We start from the raw sequence: 21,221 nt of genomic DNA, 5'->3' as shown, positions 1-21,221 counted from the left end.
TGGCCAAGCACCCAAGCGGGATCCCCACCCTGATCTGGGACACCCTTCAGGGCAAACCAGCTGGCCCCCACCCATGGACCAGGCCTCTATCCTATATAGTAAAAGGGTAATATGCAAACTGATCCTAACAGCAGAAAGACTGGGAATGACTGGTCACTATGACACACACTGACCACCAGGGAGCAGATGCTCAATGCAGGAGCTGCCCCCTGGTGGTCAGTGCGCTCCCATATGGGGGAGCTCTGCTCAGCCACAAGCCAGGCTGATGGCTGCCAGTACAGCGGTGGTGGTGGGAGCCTCTCCTGCCTCCTCAGCAGCGCTAAGGATGTCCGACTGCAGCTTAGGTCTACTCCCCGCTGGCAAGTGGACATCCCCCGAGGGCTGCTGGGCTGCCAGAGGGATGTCTGATTGCCATCTTAGGCCCAATCCCCTGGGGAGCGGGCCTAAGCCAGCAGGTGGTCACCCCCGAAGGGTCCCAGACTGCGAGAGGGCACAGGCCGGGCTGAGGGACCACTCTCCCCACCGAGTGCACAAATTTTTGTGCACCAGGCCTCTAGTTATTTCTATAATTGAGTACCCATAATTATTGGGGAATAACCGTTCATTTGCACTGAAGTTCCTTAGTCTGTCCATCTAGACAATGCAGATGTACATTCACTCACTGGTATTTATTTAAAACTAAAATCACTTGAGAGGATTTGTTGGCCCACTACCACTTCCCCCACTCAGCCCCCTGTGGATATCCTCTTCCCAGACCTAGTAGCATTTTCCAGTGGGTGACTCTCTGTAGGAACTCGGTTGGCCAGGATAGACTGAAAAGAGAAGTACAGGCTCAGGATTCCTTAGTGAAACCTCTATTTTCTCAGTCAAACCATTAAGGCCCTCATATGCCACTGATCAAACAACCCTGTCTTCGCCCACACTGCCTCCAGAGCTGGGAAGAAGGTCCTACCTGCCTCGGAGGCGCTCTCTCTGGTCAACAACACTTGCCCACAGTGATAACAGGGTAGTTGTACTGGAAATCTGACTAATACAAACTTTATTTTTAGATCCAGATATAAACCATTTGAAATATGTCTATCAAGATCCCATTTCAAATTATTTAATTTGAAAAAATTCAATTATTTCTCTTAAACAAAGAGTAAAACTAAAACCAAAATAATTTAGATACAGAGAATACTAGAGGTATACCTATTTATCAATATCTATCTATTTCTGATTTTTAAAAGAAAAAGAATCGCAGAATAACTAGAGAGTATTTCCCTATCCACTATACTTTCTCACAGAAAGTTATGGCTAGTGAGAATTCATTGTAAGCCAGATTGTGCTGTATGTCCAGGGTATGGGATGGTCCTAAGGACCACTTTAATAATAACATTTGCATTTCCAGGGCAAGGTCCTTTTAATGAAAGCTTTGCTATTGAGAATTGATGACTTCCTTGAGTTCCTTTGCCAAATGAAGAGCAGATGTCCATAAAAATCAATAAAATGACAAGAACTGACCACTGTATTAATTCCTATTAAAATGGCTACATGGGTTGATGAGTGTGTGGAGGTTGGAATACTGGGAATAGAAGCAATATAAGTCATACCATTTTTTTTTCATCTTGGTGGTGAAAAATGCTCCATCCCACTCACAGATGTGTTTACATGCTTATTCATACCCAGAAAGAGTAATACTAACTCTCCCTACATTTACATTTTGCACCAACTATACTTTATAAATACAATGGACTGGCTTTAAAGAAAAATTTGGGTTATGATTTCATTAACCAGCATAAATACCTTAAAGAACTGAATTGATATTTTATTTGCCAAAATCTACATATCCTCTTCAAAAGAGGAATCACCAGGATATGAAAACCACCATAATAGAACCCTTAGTGACAGATGTGGTACTACAATTAAAGATATCAGTTGTTTTGTCTCTCTCATAGTTTATACTTCTTCTTAAAAAAACTTTCCTTTAATCACATCTAATGTGTATGCTATTGCATTCCCCAAATGTGCATTAAACTATGCTGAGCAGATGTGGAAAATTAAACAATACTGTTAGTAACATTAGGCCCTGAAGTTGCTTTGTTATAGTCTGTTTCTCACTTAATAATTTGTTCCAAATAAATTCAGACATTTTGGGAATATTAAAAAAATGCAAAGGGAGGTTCCTTTTGCAACATTAAACAGTTATCTGATTATTCTTCTCATGTGCTATGTTAATAAACTAGGAAACTAATTTCTGATGCTTTTACCAATTCATTAAAGTTCCACTTTCAAGGTATGTGAAATAATCTCTTAAGGAACTATGTATGATGATATCTAAATGCTAATTTTTTAAAAAAAGAGATGCAATTGTACAGAAATGAAGGTTTGCATGAACTAGAGTTAAGAAAGAAAAATAAGATCTTGTCATTTTCAAATACTGTAAAATACCTTTTTACACGTTTGGTAAATCTTATTCACAAAAATACAATACCAAATTTATAATCTAAATCAGAGTAGCTGAGCGAGAAAAAAAACCCCACATTTTTTTGACTATCAAATATATCAGCTTAAATATTACATCACTTATTCACTTTAAAAATCAAGGGATATGAGGAGCTCCCCACCCCACCTCAAATTGTCAAAGCTTGTAAGCTCAGTACATACCTCTGTGTAAAATCTTTAAACTCCACAAATAGGTAAGGCCTTTAACAACCTAAATTTAAGAAAGAGAAAACAGTACAATGATGATTTTTATAAGAACCTTTCCACATTTAAACATATAATAATATGAACCATAATTCTTCCTTTAAAACTCTGTCAACTAATAAGCATCTCCCATTTGTGTGCCAGGCTGAGGATGCCAAATGTATAAGTGTTCACATTCCTTTTCATGAACTTTCAATGTTCTGAAGATAAGGTATGAGAAATGAAAGAATGAAGTGTATGTGCATAAAATGACCTGGAAGTACATTTATTAAGTTCTTACTGGAGAGGGATAGGAAAAAGGGACAAAGACCTTCATTTTTTTATTTTTCTATACATCAGTATGTAAAAATTAAAAAAAATCGTAACATTTATGACCAAAAAGGGACAATTTTAAAAATTAGCTAATGAAGGCAATGGGTAAAAAAAGTGATCACTTTTCCTGCTAGTAGTCAGGAAGGCTTTACCTGGGCCTTGAGTAACTGAAAAAAAGAAAAGCAAGCCCTGGCCAGTTTTCTAAGTGGTTAGAGCATCAGCCCCAGGACTGAAGTGTCACAGGTTTAATTCCTGGTCAGGTTCACGCACCTCAGTTGCAGGTTCAATCCCTGGCCCCAGTCGGGGTGTGTGTGGAAGGCAACCTGTGGATGTGTCTCTCTCACATAGATGTTCCTTCTCTCTCTCTGCCCCCCACCCCCATCCTCCTCCCTCCCTTCCACACTCTCTCTAATGATCTATGGAAAAAATATCCTCGGGTGAGGATTAAGGACAATAAAAAATTTTAAAAAAATAGAGAAGAAAGCATTCAGGCCAAGGTAAGACTATATAATCAAAGTATTGGGGCAGTGTACTCTTCAAAAATATCAAGGTCAGGAAAGACAAACATTGAGACACTGTTCTAGATTAAGAGAGCCATGACAACTAAGTGCAATGCATAACCCCAGCCTGGATGCTGAACCAGAAATTATTTTATTTTGTTCTATAAGGGCATTATTGGACAACTGGCAAAATCTGAACAAGACTGTTGATCAGATAATAATAATGTATCAATGCTAATTTCCTGATTTTGATCAGTCTACAGTGATAATCTAAGAGAATGTCCTTGTTCTTGGGAAATATACACCTAAAATAGTTAGGGGTAAAGGGCCATGATGTCCACAACTTGTTCTCAAATGTTTTAGGAAAAACTACGTCGTATTCCAGGTTTGTGGTTGGGAATCCATGTATGTGAAGGGTCAACTTAAGCTATACACAGATTTTTGTCTGCATTGTGGTTAGTACCCTTAAACCACTCTATAGACTTGATGTTTAAGGGTATACACACACACACACACACACACACACACACACACACACACACACACATATATATAAACCAAAGGTGGTTAACTGTTAACAACTGTGAAATCTGAGTGAAGCATCTGTGGGAATTCTTTTCTGTAAGTTTAAAATAATTTCAAAATAATAAGTTTCCCAAAAATGTTTTAACTGATATTGGGGTAAGAAAGAACAAAGTAGCCCATCTGGCTGATGCAAGCCTAAGTGTAGAATCATGTAGTCAATACCGAAAAGGCAAGTCAAGGAAATAAAGTGAGAAGATACAAACATCTGAATTAGATTTGGATTTCAGAATTTGGTCTGAGTTAAGAATAATTAGTCAAATAAGATATGGAAAAAAATATATTTCTAAGACCCTACGTACATGGATTACAAGTGCTACCTTCTAGTGGGAAATTAAATCATTAAAAGCTTTAGAAATCTTTATATAGACATTGTTGTAAAAGGAGATGCACACATTTTTATTTCTACCCATTGCTCTGTATGCATATGAGTGTGAACTTGCCAATTTCAAGATTGACTATTCATAATTAGGTATCAGATATAATAAATGAGCACCTAATGACTCAAATTTACTAAAAAAATTTAAAAGTACCTGTCATTACAGGGAATTTTAGGTGGGTCAGAACTATAAGAATAAAAAAAGCTACCATTATGAGAAGTAACTGAATGAGTTACATTTCTTGAAAATGGTGACAAGAGGATTGGGGGCTAAATATGCAAGGGTTTTAGTTGATCAAGAAAGACTAAGAGTAATATTAAAAACAGAAATGCAAAGGGAGAAACTCAATTTCCAAATAGTAAAGATCTGGAAGAACATAAAACCTATATCAATTAATGCTGAGCAGAGGTTAACATATTTTAATTGTTCTCATGGAGTAGAATGTACTCCTGAAAGATTTGCTAACACAGTATAATCAATCCCACAATGTTTGTCTACTTTAAGAGAATAGAATGAATACACTTTTATAGAAAACTAGAGGCCCAGTGCACGAAATTTGTGCACTGTGGGGTGGGGTTCCCTCAGCCCAGCCTGGCCCTCTCACAGTCTGGGAGCCCTCAGTGGATGTCCTACTGATGGCCACAGTCTGGCAGCAGAGGCTTGGAGCAGGCGTCCCATGTGTGTATGTGTGTGTGTGTGTGTGTGTGTGTGTGTGTGTGTCCCCACTGGGGGTCTTCCCCCAGCCACACTGGAGGCTCAGAGCAGGCACTGTGTGTGTGTGTGTGTGTGTGTGTGTGTGTGTGTCTGCCTGCTGGGGGCCTGCCCCCAGCCACACCATGGAGGCTTGGAGCAGGAGTCCCTCTGTGTTGATCTCTCAGGATCCTGGCCTCCACTGCATGTTGTACTCTCCCTTGAGCTATGGCCAGGATGGGGGTGCTGCTTGCAAGCTGGGCTTTCCTGCTCCCGGATTGCCATGGTGACCGGGGAGCAGGCCCAGCTGGGGGCTGCCCACAGGCTGGGCTTTCTCACTCCCAGGTCTCCATGGCAACCGGGGAGCAGGCCCAGCTTGAAGCTGCCCACAGGCCGGGCTTGCTCTCCTGCTCCCGGATCCCCATGGCGACCGGGGAGCAGGGCCAGCTGGGGGCTGCCCGCAGGCCAGGTTTTCCTGCTCCCGTATCAGGCCCAGCTTGGGTCTGCCTGCAGGCCAGGCTTGCTTTCCTGCTCCCGGATCACCATGGCGACTGGGGAGCAGGGAAAGTTTGGGGCTGCCCGCAGGCCAGATTTGCTTTCCTGCTCCCAGATCCTCATGGCGACCAGGGAGAAGGCGCAGCTTGGGGCTGCCCGCAGGCCAGGCTTGCTTTCATGCTCCCGGATCAGGCCCAGCTGGGGGCTGCCTGCAGGCCAGGCTTGCTTTCCTGCTCCCGGATCCTCATGGTGACCGGGGAGAAGGCCCAGCTGGGGGCTGCCCTCAGGCCGGGCTTGCTTTCCTGCTCCTGGATCAGGCACAGCTGGGGGCTGCCTACAGGCCACACTTTTCTACTTACTGATGGCCAGATCACCACAGCGACCCAGGGCCCAGCGGCACTTTCCTGCTCTCCAATAGTCATAGGGTCCCAGCTGGAGGCGGGGCTTAGCAGTGCAGGGCTTAGGCGGCACGGGGGTCCTGGCTGGGGGCTCAGGTGGCACACAGGGGTCCTGGCTGGGGGCGGGGCTTATGCCCCGCTGCCCAGGGCTGCACAGGGGGCCTGGATGGCAGCTCGCGCTGTCCCGCCCTGCCTGTAGTATAGGATAGAGGCCTGGTGCATGGTTGGGGGCCTGCTGGTTTGCTCTGAAAGTGTCCCGGATCAGGGTGGGGTCCCGCTTGGGTGCCTGGCCAGCCTGGATGACGGGCTGAAGGCTGTTTGCAGCTGGTCACACCCCCTTCAGGGTGGGGGTCCCCACTGGGGTGCCTGGCCAGCCTGGATGACGAGCTGAAGGCTGTTTGCAGCTGTTCATACTCGCTTCAGGGTGGAGGTCCCCACTGGGGTGCCTGGCCAGTCTGGGTGAGGGTCTGAGAGCCGTTTTCAGGCTAGCCGGCAACTGAAGCTCCCAGCCTCTCCTTTTTTTCTATTCTGGGATTTATTTACCTTCTATAGCTGTCACTGGAGCTGAGAGCCGGCTCCAGCTCTGAGGGCTGAAAGCAGCTTTCTGGGTCTGTTTGGCTTCTATAATTGAAACTTTGTTGCCATCACAGCAGCTCTAAGCTCTGAGGCTGAAGCTGGCTGAAAACAGGTCTCTGGAGCTTGTTTAGCTTCTATAATTGCAACATAGTTGCTCAGAGTGCAGCTCAGAGGCCGGCAGCGGCAGGCTGGGAATGTTGGCTTCCTCTGTCACTGGAGCAAGCAAGCCTCCTGTTCGCTTCAGCTGCGTGGCTGCCGGCCGCCATCTTGGTTGGCAGTTAATTTGCATATCCTGCTGATTAGCCAATGGGAAGGGTGTCGGGGTTATGGTCAATTTGCATGTTTCTCTTTTATTAGATAGGATGATTTCTTCTGGGGTTTGGAATAAGTGGCATTACAATAGAACACACATTTTTCTGGACAGTAAAATAGTAAAAAAAGAAAATATCAAAATAGTAATAATGATAACTTTAGCATAAAGGGAGAAAACAGGACAATGTTTATAAAAAATAACATCTACACTAATAACAAACAGATAAATTGACCATACCTCCACAAGGCCTCAAGCCAATCAGGAGGGAATATGCAAATTCGCATGACAAAGATGGTGGCAGCCACGGAGCCAGCTGGAGTGGGCGGGAGGCTTGGGTCGCCCCGGTGACAGAGGAAGCCAAGCTTCCCACCTGTCTGGGCCGGCCCCCAAAGGAGGGGCCTGTGGGCAGCGGCCATGGAACAGGCCAGAGCACACGGGAGGCTTGGGTCACCCCCAGCGACAGAGGAAGCTTGGCTTCTTCCATCGCCGGGGGTGACCCAAGCTTCTTGCCTGCCCCAGTATCTGCTGAAGGAGGGGCCTGTGGGCGGTGGCCATGGAGCCCTGAGTGTGCAGGAGGCTTGGGTCACCCAGGCCGGCCGCCGAGCGAGGGGCCTGCAAATGGCCCTCAGCCCCTCACCCAGGCTGGCCACACCCCCCAGCGGGGACCCTCACCCCATGGGGGCGTGGCTGGCCTGCAAACTGCCCCAGCCACTCTCCCAGGCCAGCACCATCCCCAGTGGGGACCCCCACCTCAATGGGGGCGCGGCTGGCCTGCAAACCACCACAGGCCCCTCGTCTAGGCCGCCCCACCCCCCAAGGTAACCTCTACCCTGATCCAGAACACCATTCAGGGCAAACCAGCCAGCCCCTACCCATGCACCAGGCCTCTATCTATACTAATAAAAGGGTAATATGCTAATTAGACTGGGAGACCTTTCAGGAGACCTTCCTGACGTTCTTCTGGACAAAGTCATGGTGGCGGGGCTGAGGTAGAGGCAGTTAGGGGCTAAGAGGGGAGGGCAGTTGTGGGTGATCAGGCCAGGATAGGACAGTAGTTGTGGGTGATCAGGCCGGTGGGGGGGTCCGGTGGGGGTGATTAGGCCAGCGGGGGGGGGGGCAGTTGGGGATGAGCAGGCCGGCAGTTGGGGGCGAGCAGTCTGGCAGGGAGGGCAGGTGGGGGCGAGTAGGCCGGCAGGGGGAGCTTGGGGGTGAGCAGGCTGGCAAGGGGGGGCAGTTGGGGGTGATCAGGCTAGGAGGGGGGGCAGTTGGGGGTGAGCAGACCAGTGGGGGGGCAGTTGGGGGCAAGCAGGCTGGCAGGCAGAGTGGTTAGGGGTAATCAGGCAGGCAGGCAAGTGAACAGTTGGGAGCCAGCTGTCCTGGATTGTGAGAGGGATGTCCGACTCACAAGAGGGATGTCCCATAGTGATCAGGCCTAAACCAGCAGTTGGACATCCCCTGAGGGGTTCCAGATTGGAGAGGGTGCAGGCCAGGCTGAGGGACACCCGCCCCCCCCCCATGCACGAATTTCGTGCACTGGACCACTAGTCAATAATAAAAACAATTTTCTTTTTGAGCAGTAGGACAAGATCATCTTATTTAGCAAGGAAGTATTCATCTTCTGAGTTCTGGAAGTAGGGTTAAACTTCTCAATTCCAAGCTTAGTTACATATTATAAAAATCTTTCCATTAAAGCCAGCTCAGCAATAAAAATTGGTCTCACAGAAAAGGAATAATCAGAAAACACACAAGGAGAAGGCAATCTATCATATTCAGACTATCAGGCAGAAAAAAAGTAAATCCTGATTTTATGATATTGCTAAAATTATAAATTTTGTTAGATATTAAAAAAACTGTTATTTTTCCAACTTTGTCAAAATAGGCTACATTTTCCTTTATAAGCATATAAGAATCAAGGTAGGGAGTTGGAAATCTGTCGACCGAAAATCTAAAGGGTATTATTGGTATTCAGTAGGCAGGCTTTCATAACAATGACTTGACAAAACCTTGACACTGAAAGTACTTATATCTGCTGTCAATCACTCACTCCTTGACATGTCAAGTGCACATCCTTTCAGGGACAACTTCAATCAACATTAGCACTCAGAATAGAGTACACAGTGTCACTGCTTCAGAAATGAGAGGAAAATAAAATGTGGTAGATGGAAGGGAAAGACAGAAAGGCATTCCTGTTTATAGGAGACCAGATTCAAATGGAAAGTAGATAAAAATCACGAAACAAGCTGGAAGGCTGGATTCAGCCAGTTTATGTGGATTTCTTTCCTTGAGAAAAATATTCTCTTGCTATATACCCTACAGAGAAAATTTGAACAACATATCATAAAGGCTGACAGGGGTCCATCCTGTAATGAACCTTGGGTCTTTGGGAAATAAAGTTAATTTGTGGAGGGAGAAATGCCTAGATATGGTTCTAAGACATGAAGAGAATATGAATCTGTATGTGTTATTCCATTATTCTCTCATTCATACTTCTCTTTTTCTTTTAAACCTTTGTTTTCTCTTTTACTCCTTCCTCTTCTTTTTTCTCATTATCTTACAAAAGTAGAGTGAAAGAACATGGGGCCTGGAGTCAAATAGCCCTCAGGGCAAATTATTACTGACTAGTTATATAACTCTGGGCAAGTTATTTAACTTTTCTAAACCTCATCTTATACTAGTACATGCATAAAATATGTACAATAATCTACACTTTACAGAGTTGCTATAAGACTGAATGAGAATAGTTGTATATAAAACATTTACCCATAATGAAGTATTCACTATACACCTATTTTCCTCCTCTCTCCTGATTCTGTTGATTCTGACTTCAAAAGAGCACCCATGTGCTCTTGCCCTCACAGAGAGGACTAAAAGGAATGATGCTGAAGCTGTCTTCAGAACACTAGAGGAGAATCAAGGATACCAGGAACCCAGTCAGGCCATGAGAATAAGTACTTTACAAACCATGGCCTACAGCCCATTGATTTGCTAGTCTTATTCTGATTGGTAGAACCCTTCCATTGGTGCTTGGCAGTGGCAACAAAGGATTATCCTAGTTTGTAGCCTACTCATTACATTAAGAAATATACTTGGAGGCATTATGCAAGTTTAGGTACCAGCAGAGTCTATAAAAAGTGGCAGATGGAGAGCAAAACTATCAAAAGCATTTTTTTCTACTCTGGCCACAGCAGTTTTCATTACTATGACCTGATGAGCCATAAAAGTTGGAGAAATTGGAAACATTCTAGAAAAAAACAAAACTTCTAATTATTAAAACTATAAGGGCAAATGTAAACAATGCTTTGGGCTAGCACTTATTTTAAATGCCTTTCTCTAAAATAATTTTTTTCATATTTCCATTATTCAATAGGTAAGCCCTGTATTGGAAACTGGATTATTATTATTTTTTTCTGACTCTATTCCCTTTACAGGTTTCCCACTCCAGTAGAACTGAAAGGACTGTAGCCTTGTGTGGCTGCCCTACACAAGAGGGAGGTAAGGTTTATGAAGTCCAGAAAGAACATGCTTCTCTACTGAAGGAGGCAGATTTCTATTTTATCCAAGTTCAATAGATAATTGAGTACATAGAAGTCATATACGTTTTTTTTCATTTTCTATTGGTATCCTTGTCTTTTTTCGCCCTTTATTATACGTGTTATTAAACTTTAGAGCCAAGAACTGCCAAAAGCCACAAAGAATTCATTCCCCCCTGAGATTAAAAAAGAAAATGAAACATTTTTATTTTCATCTAAAATAGTGAATTAAATACTCAAATTTTATACTGAACTAATTTACCTCAACATGTAGATTAGAAGCTACTTAACAGCAATAGCATCAGAAAAGAAAGTTCTCATCATCCTGGGCAGTTCACACTAATAATTAGAAAGAAAAAAGGAAAGCTGTGAATTACAATGAACTAAAACTAAGTAAGTGTCCATGCTGGATTAAAGGATTTGCATTGTCAGTCTGATGTATAATGAATGTGAAAATCAGCCATTTAATTAAATGGTACATGGTAAAATCACTTTGTTCTGCATTAAACTGCTTAGGTTATCAGAGTGCCTTTAGTTTAGCAATTGTTCACTATTACACTACCCCATGACTTCTCTTAGACACTGTTTAACCTACATTATTCCAAATTTGAAATATGGGGCTTATATAGCTACTTAATTTAACTGATATATTTCATCAGTTTATTAGTGAATATAGAAAATAGAAAAACTACTTTTAATCACAAAGGGAATAAAAATTAACATCCAAGAACAAAAATCTTTAAGAACGAAGTAGTATTTTCTTATAGACTGTTTTATTTTAATAATTTAGACTTTAAAAGTATTTTCTAATGTGCTTATAATTATAAAATGCCCAATAACCAGCTTTCTTTTTGAAGAACATGGTCAATAAGAGCACTAAGGTCCCTGCAAACACATGAAACCAGAACAGATCAGAGTGCCTACAAGCCTGATAGGTGTTATGTGACTATATAGTTACTGTGGGTTGGTCTATGGAAAGAAGAAAGCACAAATATGACAATTAAAAGTTAAGATGGCCCTGGCTGTCAACAGGGATTGAGAAGAGGATACAAGGAGAGTAAGGCTCGACTAGAGACAAAATCACCCAGATTTCATAAGGTTGAAGCCATATACTCACCGCCACGGCAATCCTCCCAAGGACATGCTCTGGAATTTTTCTATATACATCCAGAGATCCCCCTGCAGAGAAAACCATGTGTTACTACCAATAAAACCACTAGAACAGAGAACTGGGTCTCTCCTCTGTGCATCCATTCTGAGAAATTTTTTGCTCATATCATGCATTAAATGTCTGGGGTAAAACTTGTTTTTGTCCAATTTTGTTTATAACAGAATTACACTTCCAGATGAAGCATCACTAGATATTTCCATTTTTTTCTAAGTGAATAATCACATACATACAAATATTGAAGAAAACTAATGAAGGGTAGGCTGAGAATCTGTACTTTATGTAAACTTAAATACATACACAAAACTGAAGATCAATAGGATAATTTGATTTAAGTATCAACCTTGTGTAGCAGATTTTCTCAAATGTAAAGCAGGACCCTATTTTAAAATTTTCACATTAACCAAACAGAAGTTGGCGAATATAAGGTCCAAAAGACACACAAAAACTAGTAAAATAAAATACTAATGTTAACATCTATCTAAATAAATGTTATCCTTCAAATCAGGTTCCAAGACAAGCAATCAACTATTCCAAAGATACTATCTTAGTGCAAAATGGGCTTTGTGAGGTTTTAAAAAATATTTCTCTTTGATAATACTCTGAAAACTAATATAATGGATAAAAAAGAAAAACTAATCTATGTCATAATGTTTTCCACTAAAATGGTATTCACTAGTTACCCACCCCCCAACCCCCTTTACCAGATCAGCTTTTGGCAGTTTCTACAAATCAAAACCTCTAGATTGTGAACATAATAAAGGCAAAGGCCATGCTGTTTGCTTGTTTTAAATTTTCATCAATCTAGAAGTCAGCAAAAACTAGCAAATAGTAGATATTCAATAAATATCTGTCAGATGAATAAATAAAAATCACCATGAATTTCTACAGATAGGTATAGTTACTCTCAAAGCAGTTTCAAAAAAAGAGACTACAAACCATTTGCAACACCAATAACATCACTGAAACAACTGCATAACTTTCCTAGGTAACTACTGTAAAGAAACCAATATTCACTTAGAAGTATAAATTAGGGTACGCATGTTAATTTCAGGAAGCTATGCAAAGAACCACTACTTTACTCATATTAATACTACTAGAGGCCCGGTGCACAAAAATTTGTGCACTCGGCGGGGGAGGGGGGACCCTCAGCCTGGCCTGTACCCTCTCGCAGTCTGGGACCCCTTGGGGGATGACCACCTGCTGGCTTAGGCCTGCTCCCCGAGGTATTGGGCCTAAGCTGGCAATCAGACATCCCTCTGGCAGCTTGGCAGCCCTTGAGGATGTCCACTTGCCAGCGGGGAGCAGACCTAAGCCGCAGTCGGACATCCTTAGCGCTGCTGAGGAGGCAGGAGAGGCTCCCACCACCACCGCTGTACTGGCAGCCATCATCCTGGCTTGTGGCTGAGCAGAGCTCCCCCTGTGGGGTTGCACTGACCATCAGGGGGCAGCTCCTGCATTGAGCGTCTGCTCCCTGGTGGTCAGTGTGTGTCATAGTGACCAGTCATTCCCAGACGTTCTGCTGTTAGGGTCAGTTTGCATATTACCCTTTTACTATATAGGATAGAGGCCTGATGCAAGGGTGGGGGCCAGCTGGTTTGCCCTGAAGGGTGTCCCGGATCAGGGTGGGGGTCCCGCTTGGGTGCCTGGCCAGCATGGGTGAGGGGCTGATGGCTATTTGCAGCTAGTCACACCCCCTTCAGGGTGGGGGTCCCCACTGGCGTGCCTGGCCAGCCTGGATGAGGGGCTGATGGCTGTTTTCAGGCTGGCCACACTCCCTTTAGGATGGGGGTCCCCACTGGGGTGCCTGGCCAGTCTGGGTGAGGGGCTGAGGGCTGTTTTCAGGCTGGCCGGCAACTGAAGCTCCCAGCCTCTCCTTTTTTTCTTTTTTCTTTTTTTTTAATTCTGGGATTTATTTACCTTCTATAACTGATACTTCATTGCTGTCACTGGAGCTGAGAGCCAGCTCCAGCTCTGAGGCCACGGCCTACTGAAAGCAGGTATCTGGGGTTTGTTTAGCTTCTATAATGGAAACTTTGTTGCTTTTGGAGCTTAGAGCCAGGCCGCAGCAGGCAGGGAACCTTGGCTTCCTCCATCACTGGAGCAAGCAAGCCTCCTGCTCGCTTCAGCTGTGTGGCTGCTGGCCGCCATCTGGTTGGTGGTTAATTTGCATAACACCCTGATTAGTCAATGGGAAGCATAGCGAAGGTACGGTCAATTACCCTTTTTGTCTTTTATTAGATAGGATGACTACATGAGAACTGTTTTAACAATATGCAATAGCCTTCCTTTGGGTCAAGTTTGTACAGCCTTTCAGTTCTACAATGGAATTATCCAGGATATTTGAGAAATAATTTGTTTCTATTAGAGGCTAAAAATTAATATATAATACTTTACTACCAGATGATTTAAAAATATACTTCACAAGGGATCAGCATGAAACATGTTATTCTTTTGAAATGCAGTTAAGTCTATTTTACAAAGAGAAAATTTGTATATGTCAAGGTTCTCTAGAGCTAAACATCAGAGGACAAAAAAACTTTTCTGGTAAAAAATATATATAAATAAAGCTATTGGTTTTATATTTATCCCGTTTAAAGCAGGAAAATGATCACTTCTTTAGATAATTTTGCCTTGTAGTTTCCAGATTCTGACATGAAGCTGGAAGTGACTAAATGAATCCTGGAGTGACTAAAACTTATATTTTGGTTCTGGGTACTACTGGGAAGATAATGAGAAGACACACTTCTGCAATGAGCTGAACCATCTTTACTTACTAAAATAGCATTTATATTATAGATGCAATAAAAGTGAAAGTATTCTAGAAAAAGTATTTTATGTTCTGATTGATCTTTCAGATGAATGCAACTGCAAGGATGAACAGTCTCAAGAAGATCAAGCTTCACGTGCTGGTATTTGGAATCTGATAAATGCAGCTTATTGCGCCAATCCCTTATGAAGGAAACAGCTTGAGTGGCTCAAAACTGGGAGGTGCAAATCACTCCCATATACTAGGTAAGAAGTCTTAAGAGGAGATTTATTTTTATGTAGGACATAAATCAGGGCTTAATTAGCTAAGTAGACAATATTTAACAAGTTGAATCAAAAAGTTAAAGATTATGTTACTACCATTATCAGTAGAACAAGCCAAAAGAGAAGCCTATTTTGAGGTAGTTCACTGGGTTTTGTAAATATCCATTTAATCTTGGTTATAGTCCCCTCTCCTTAGCCATCATATAGGTAAATATTTCCATAGCTGGCTTTGTGTCATCACAGGTTCATCTTGTTCTTGACATACTCATTAGAGATAACTGTCAGAGGCAAAAAAAAAAAAAAAAAAAAAAAAAGTGGTAGATCCACAGAATCAAGAGTTCCTATTAAACCTGATGAGTTCTCTTTGTGCAGTTAAGTAATTCTTATTAGGCTAAAATAGCAGATGATTTTCCTTTTAATTTTTACTCAGTTTTACTGTAATTTGTATCCTATAGGCCTATCCCCAAAAGGCAATTTTTAGATTCATCAAATCATCAGACATTAAGTTGGTGGGACATTAAAGATCAGTGCAATGACTTTATTTGACAGGTGGGGGAAATTGAGTTCCGGAGAAGTGAGTATTCTATTCATGGCCATGAGTCAGTTGAAGGCAGAGCTCAGGAAAGCTCTGAGCCTTTGAACTCCCAGAACGGCAAAGGTCTAAAACAGGGGTGGGCAAACTTTTTGACTCGAGGGCCACAATGGGTTCTTAAACTGGACCGGAGGGCCGGAACAAAAGCATGGATGGAGTGTTCGTGTGAACTAATATAAATTCAAAGTAAACATCATTACATAAATGCCACTATCCACCACAGGAACCAGGAGAAAGGGAGCTAACAGATTAGCAAAAAACTAATCTCAGTTGCCAAACTACTACATGTTTCTTTTGACGAATTAGGGCTACTGTCTTCATGTAACTAGGCCAAAAAGACTCCTGGGATAAGGTCTGTGCTGATCCTAATACAGGGTCTAAAATAGAAAGTAGTGTCTTGCATGTAAGATAAACACAAAATGTAGTAAATGAACAAGAAGCAACCTTACTACCATACCCCCCCCCAACATTTTCCCTAAAAAGACCATAATTATTATTAATACTAACAAAACTGAAATCTAGACCATTAAGCAAACATTTCAGAAGATGCTCTCTTAGTGTCTGCTAATTGAGAAAGTAAAAAGCCCCTTTTTTCTTTGCAACATGTTTTTCAGAAAACAATTTATTCCCATGATGGTAATCCAAATACATGAGCAGACATTCTGAGATGCATTTGGGTGTTTCTTAGTGGATTTAGTTTTGACTTACTGAGAAGGCATGTCATATCACTCCCCTGGAAGACACCACTTGTGACTGTCTTTTTTCCACCTGACTTGGAGCTTGCCTAGTACAAAAAGCCTTTTCCTTAGGGCCATTTGTTGAAAACAATAAGAATCAATTGATTACCTTTGTAACTGACTGAGGTGGTGGATAATAGTTGAGGTAAACAACAAGCTAACCAAAAATATTAAAAGGAAAAGCTGGGGAATGAGATATTCATAGAGACTTTGAAAAGCTCTAGATATTCTTGGGAATATAGGACATGCACATGCATAAGACTATTCAAAGATGGGGAACAAATGGAGCTATACAATTGTAACATTTTTGTACAATATTAAAAAGGCCAAGATGTATTTCAAAACCCTTCATTGACTTGCTTACATTGCTTTTGAACCCGGGAGACCAAATTCCTGGACAGCTCTGGAGACTCCAAATAAGCTAGAGGAGACCCAAGCTTCCTGATGGGTTTCGGTCTAGCTGCTGTTATTAGAGTTCACACAGTAAACACATCATTCTTCCATCACCATCAGCCAGGCATGGTTGATGTTCCCGGTGAAGGCGGTCACCATCTGGTTCTATGGGCCCACAGTAGAACCCACCAGAATGTACACTGAGTGAGCAACATTGGCAGGAAATAGTTGCTCGGCTTAGCGGAGCATCCTGTTGGTCTTGGTCAGGAGAGCGCCAGGACAGGAGCTTCTGATCAGGGGTCACCTCCAGCGCACTATGTCTTCCATCAAGATATGTTTGCTATAAGGATTCAAGCACTAAAGGCAGCAAACACTTGGTCCCATGAAGTCTGGAGAACAATCTGCCCCAGGAAATATTTCACCATTGTCCCGACCAGGCTGGGATCAGCATCCTTGCAGCATCAGGGATGCAGAGCCTGGAGGGCACATGGAAGCCAGGCTGGGGATCAGCGCCCACCCTCCAGGCACCAGCTCAGTCACCACCCCGCTGTCCCCACCAGCTGCCTCTGCTCATGACTTCCAGCGCAGACTCCTATGTGCAGTTTTTGAAACCTCACTAGGCCCTGTATCAGGCTCAATATGTACTCCTTTGTTCTGCTTAAGTATGTAGGACAATGGCCCTCAGGGCACGTCAGTGGCCTTCAGGCATATACCCAGCTTTTAGCATTTCTGACTCCGCAGGAGTGTGGTGGGAAGGGGATGAGGTTGTCTTTTAGCTGTAGCACAAGAGGAGTATATACTGGCCCATTGCTCTGCACAGGCTATTGGGGGGACCTGTTGCTGGCCATGAACTGATACCCACTATTGAAGCTGATCTCTCTCTCTCTCTCTCTCTCTCTCTCTCTCTCTCTCTCTCTCTCTCTAATGTGAGCAAAGCATTGTTCAATCCAGTGATGGGACTTCTCCTGGAAATAGGCAACACATGCCACTTGACCACAAAAACTACTCACAAAAGAAACCCCAGGACCAGATGGTTTCACTGGTGAATTCTACCAAATGTTTAACAAAGAATTAACATCAATCCTTCACAAAGTCTTTCAAAAAGTAGAAGATGAGGGAACACTTTCCAACTCATTCTTTGAAGACAGTATTATCTTGATACCAAAACCAGACAAAGACATTCCAAAAAAAGAAAAAATCACAGACCAATATCTCTTAATAATACAGATGTAAAAATCCTCAACAATATACTAGCAAACTGAATCTAGCAACATATAAAAAGGATTATACAGCATAACTATAAAATTATCGGAGGAATGCAAGATTGGTTGAACATACAAAAATCAATTAATATAATACATATAATTATGGAATAGAGGACAAAAAACACATTCATTTCAATAGACACAGAAAAGACATTTGACAAAATCTAACACCCTTTCATGATAAAAAAATACTCAACAAAGTTGGAAGATAAGTGGACTTCCACAGCCTGATAAAGGACATCTACCAAAAACCCACATCATACTTAATGGCTTAAATGAAAGCATGAAAGTTTTCCCTCTAAGATAAGGAGCAAAAGAAGGATGTCTGTTCTTACCACTTCTATCATTCAACATTGGACTGAAGATTCTAACCAGGGTAATTTAAAAAAGGAAAAGGCATCCAGATTGGAAAGGGAGAAGTGAAACTACTTCTATTTACATGATCTTCTACATAGAAAACTCTAAGGAATCCTCAAAAAGCTCTTAGAAGTTAAAAACAAGTTTAGCAAGGTAAGAGGACACAAGATCAATATAAAAAAATCATTTCTACTTCTATAACCTAGCAATAAACCATTCAAAAACAAAATTAAAAGAATTCAACTTATAATAGCATCAAAGCATAAAATATTTAAAATTAATTTAACAAAAGAACTGCAAAACTTGAATACTCAATTTCAAAATTTACCCAAAGTTACAATAATCTAAAGCAGCAATTTCCAACTGGCGTGCTGGAAGAATTTTTAAAACATGCAATACCTGACTAGTCAGGGGCACTAACCTCTTTTCCCTCAGACAGTCAAATAAAAAATGACAACAACCTTTTTTCCCCTAGACTTTCAAATAAAAAAAAATTGTAACGATAGCTGTCCCTTGTGAATGAATCAAAATTATACCCATTTTTTTGTCAGATGGGCAAAAAATATACTATGATCCAAAAGTAGAAACATTCAAATGCCCATCAACAAATGAATGAGTAAAAAAACTTTCAGTCATAAAAAGGAATGAATGCAGTCATGCATCGCTTAATGATGGGGCACGTTCTGAGAAATGCATGGTTAGGCGATTTCATCCTTGTGTGAACATCAGAGTACACTGACACAAACCTAGACATTACAGCCCACTACACACTTAGGCTATATGGAATGGTCTATTGCTCCTAGCTACAAACCTATACAGCATGTTACTGTGCTGAATACCGTAGGCAACTGTAACACAATGAAAAGTAAATGAGTATCTAAGCATAGAAATGGTACAGTAAGGTATAAAAGATAAAAAATGGCACACTTGTACAGGGCACTTATTATAAATGGAGTTTGCAGAACTGGAAGTTCTATGGGTGAGTCAGTGAGTAAGTGGTGAGCAAATGTGAAGGCCTAGGACATTACTGTACAATACTGTAGAATTTATAAACACTGTCCCACAAGGCCCCCCCCTCACTTTCCAAGAGGGCCAAAAATAGAACATCAAATCTGTCAATGCTGCTCCATGTACAGAGATGTGGACTAGATAGGTTAGAAATACTGAGGCCAGGCCAGTGTGGCTTAGTGACTGAATGTCGTCCCATGCACCAAGAGGTCACTGGTCAATTCCAGGTCAGGACACATGCCTGGTTTGTGGCTCTATCCCCAGTAGGGAATATGCAGGAGGCAGCTGATTTATGTTTCTCACTCATCAAATTTCTCTCTCCCTTCTTCCTTTTCCTTCCTCTCTAAAAAACATATTTAAAAAAAATACCAAAGAGAAACTGAGTAAGGAGTAGATCACTGTAATAGTGATATGTAGGGAAGAGTGAAAGTGATTCTTCCTGAGAAAGAGTAGGAATAAGGAATCAGGATAGAGAGATAAAGGAATATAGGGGGTTGTTATGGCAATGTCGTTTTGGCTATTGCATGTTGGAGCAGTGGTGAGATTAAGGAACTTGTGGTACACATTAAAATAGAGGGTGTTTAACATGGAGAGGGTGTAAAACTGAGGATTCAATATTTTTTACTTTGGAATTTTGGTTCCATTGATCCTTTCGTCACAAAGGGCTCTCTCTAGCAATTGATGGAAGAAACAAAATTTATCTGTGCATTATACCATTACAACCTGAAAATATGTCAAAAGTACAGGAACATGCTGGCTCCACACTAAAGATACAATGGCCCTTAAAACTTGTTAAGGTGGCTCTTGTGGACCTGTGTCCTTATAGGATCTTAGGTCCTCAACAAAGAATTTACAGCAAATTATTCCGAAGATCATCAAGCGTGATCTGGGAGGGCTGCAAAAACGCTCTGACTATGTAGGGCTGGGGGACAGGCTCCTCTGTGGTGAAACAGGTCACTGGCTGACTGGGATGTAATCTGTGCACTCAAAATTGAAGTGCTGTGAAATGGAATCTATTGCCAAGCCCCACAGATATTGCTCCTGCCGAAAGAAAAATAATTCCTTCTGAACCACATATCTTTCCATTTTTTCCTGGAAATTCAGCTCCATTATAATCTTACTAGAGGCCCAATGCATGAAATTCATGCATGGGTAGGGACCCTAGGCCTGGCTAGCAATCAGGGACGATCTGTGGGGCAACCGACGGGGCGATGGGGGGGGCGGGGCCCTGCTGGCACCCACCTTGGCCAGCCTGGCGCCACCCAATCACTGGCCCCGCCCCCTGCCACTGCTGGTCACCTCCCTCTGCGGGGCAATCAGGAGGCCCCCACTGGCACCTGCCTTGGCTGGCCTGGGGCCTGCGGGCTGGGGGCAGCTCCTGCATTGAGTGTCTGCCCCCTGGTGGTCAGTGCGCATAATAGCGACTGATCATTCCACAGTTGTTCCACTGTTCGGTTGATTTGCATATTAGGCTTTTATTATATAGGACTAGAGGCCCAGTGCACAAAAATTTGTGCACTCGGGGGTCGGGGGAGTCCCTCAGCCCAGCCTGCGCCCTCTCGCAGTCTGGGACCCCTTGGGAGATAACGACCTGCTGGCTTAGGCCTGCTCCCAGTGGCAGAGGGCAGGCCCAATCCCTAGGTGCAGCCCCTGGTCGGGCTCAGAGCAGGGCCGATTGGGGAGTTGGGGCGCCGCCCTTTCATGCACAGAGCAGGGCGGATTGGGAGGTTGCGATGCCACCCTCAGTCACGCTCAGGGTAGGGCTGATTGGGGGGTTGGGGCACCGCCCCCTGTCACACTCAAGGCAGGGTCGATGGGGAGGTTGCGGCGCCACCCTGTCACGCACAGAGCAGGGCCAATCAGGGGGTTGGGGCGCTGCCCCCTGTCACGCACAGAGCAGGGCCCATCAGGGGGTTGGGGAACTCCCCAGGTCACGCACAGAGCAGGGCCCATCAGGGGGTTGGGGAGCTCCCCCCTGTCACTCACAGATTAGGGTCGATAGGGGAGTTGGGGCACCGCCCCCTGTAACACACAGAGCAGGGCCCATGGGGGGCGGTTGGGGCATCGCCCTCTATCACCCACAGAGCAGGGCCGATCATGGGGTTGGGGCGCCGCCACTGTCACACTCAGGGCAGGGCCGATGGGAGGTTATGGCTCTACCCCGTCACACACAGAGCAGGGCCCGTTGGGGGGAGGGGGGAGGT

General features: G+C 43.3%; 1 protein-coding gene across 14 annotated transcripts in view; it reads right to left on the bottom strand.

Moving 5' to 3' along the window:
* Positions 1-21,221, bottom strand: part of MAP2K5 (mitogen-activated protein kinase kinase 5) — a 266,429-nt gene that overhangs the window by 148,871 nt on the left and 96,337 nt on the right. For all 14 annotated transcript variants that reach the window (XR_004966995.1, XR_004966996.1, XR_004966997.1 and 11 more), the window contains 2 exons: positions 11,582-11,643; positions 2,647-2,695 (listed from right to left, as the gene is read on the bottom strand). Coding sequence is in view for 11 of the 14 variants with exons in the window: in XM_036305713.1 (XP_036161606.1) it covers positions 2,647-2,695; positions 11,582-11,643 (111 nt within the window). In the remaining 3 variants the exon portion in view is untranslated. The remainder of the gene's footprint in view (positions 1-2,646; positions 2,696-11,581; positions 11,644-21,221) is intronic.

The sequence above is a fragment of the Myotis myotis genome, unplaced genomic scaffold (assembly GCF_014108235.1).
Source record: "Myotis myotis isolate mMyoMyo1 unplaced genomic scaffold, mMyoMyo1.p scaffold_m19_p_1, whole genome shotgun sequence".
NCBI lineage: Eukaryota > Metazoa > Chordata > Mammalia > Chiroptera > Vespertilionidae > Myotis > Myotis myotis.
The sequence above is the reverse complement of the archived record's forward strand: the minus strand, read 5'-3'. Positions and strand labels throughout refer to the sequence as shown.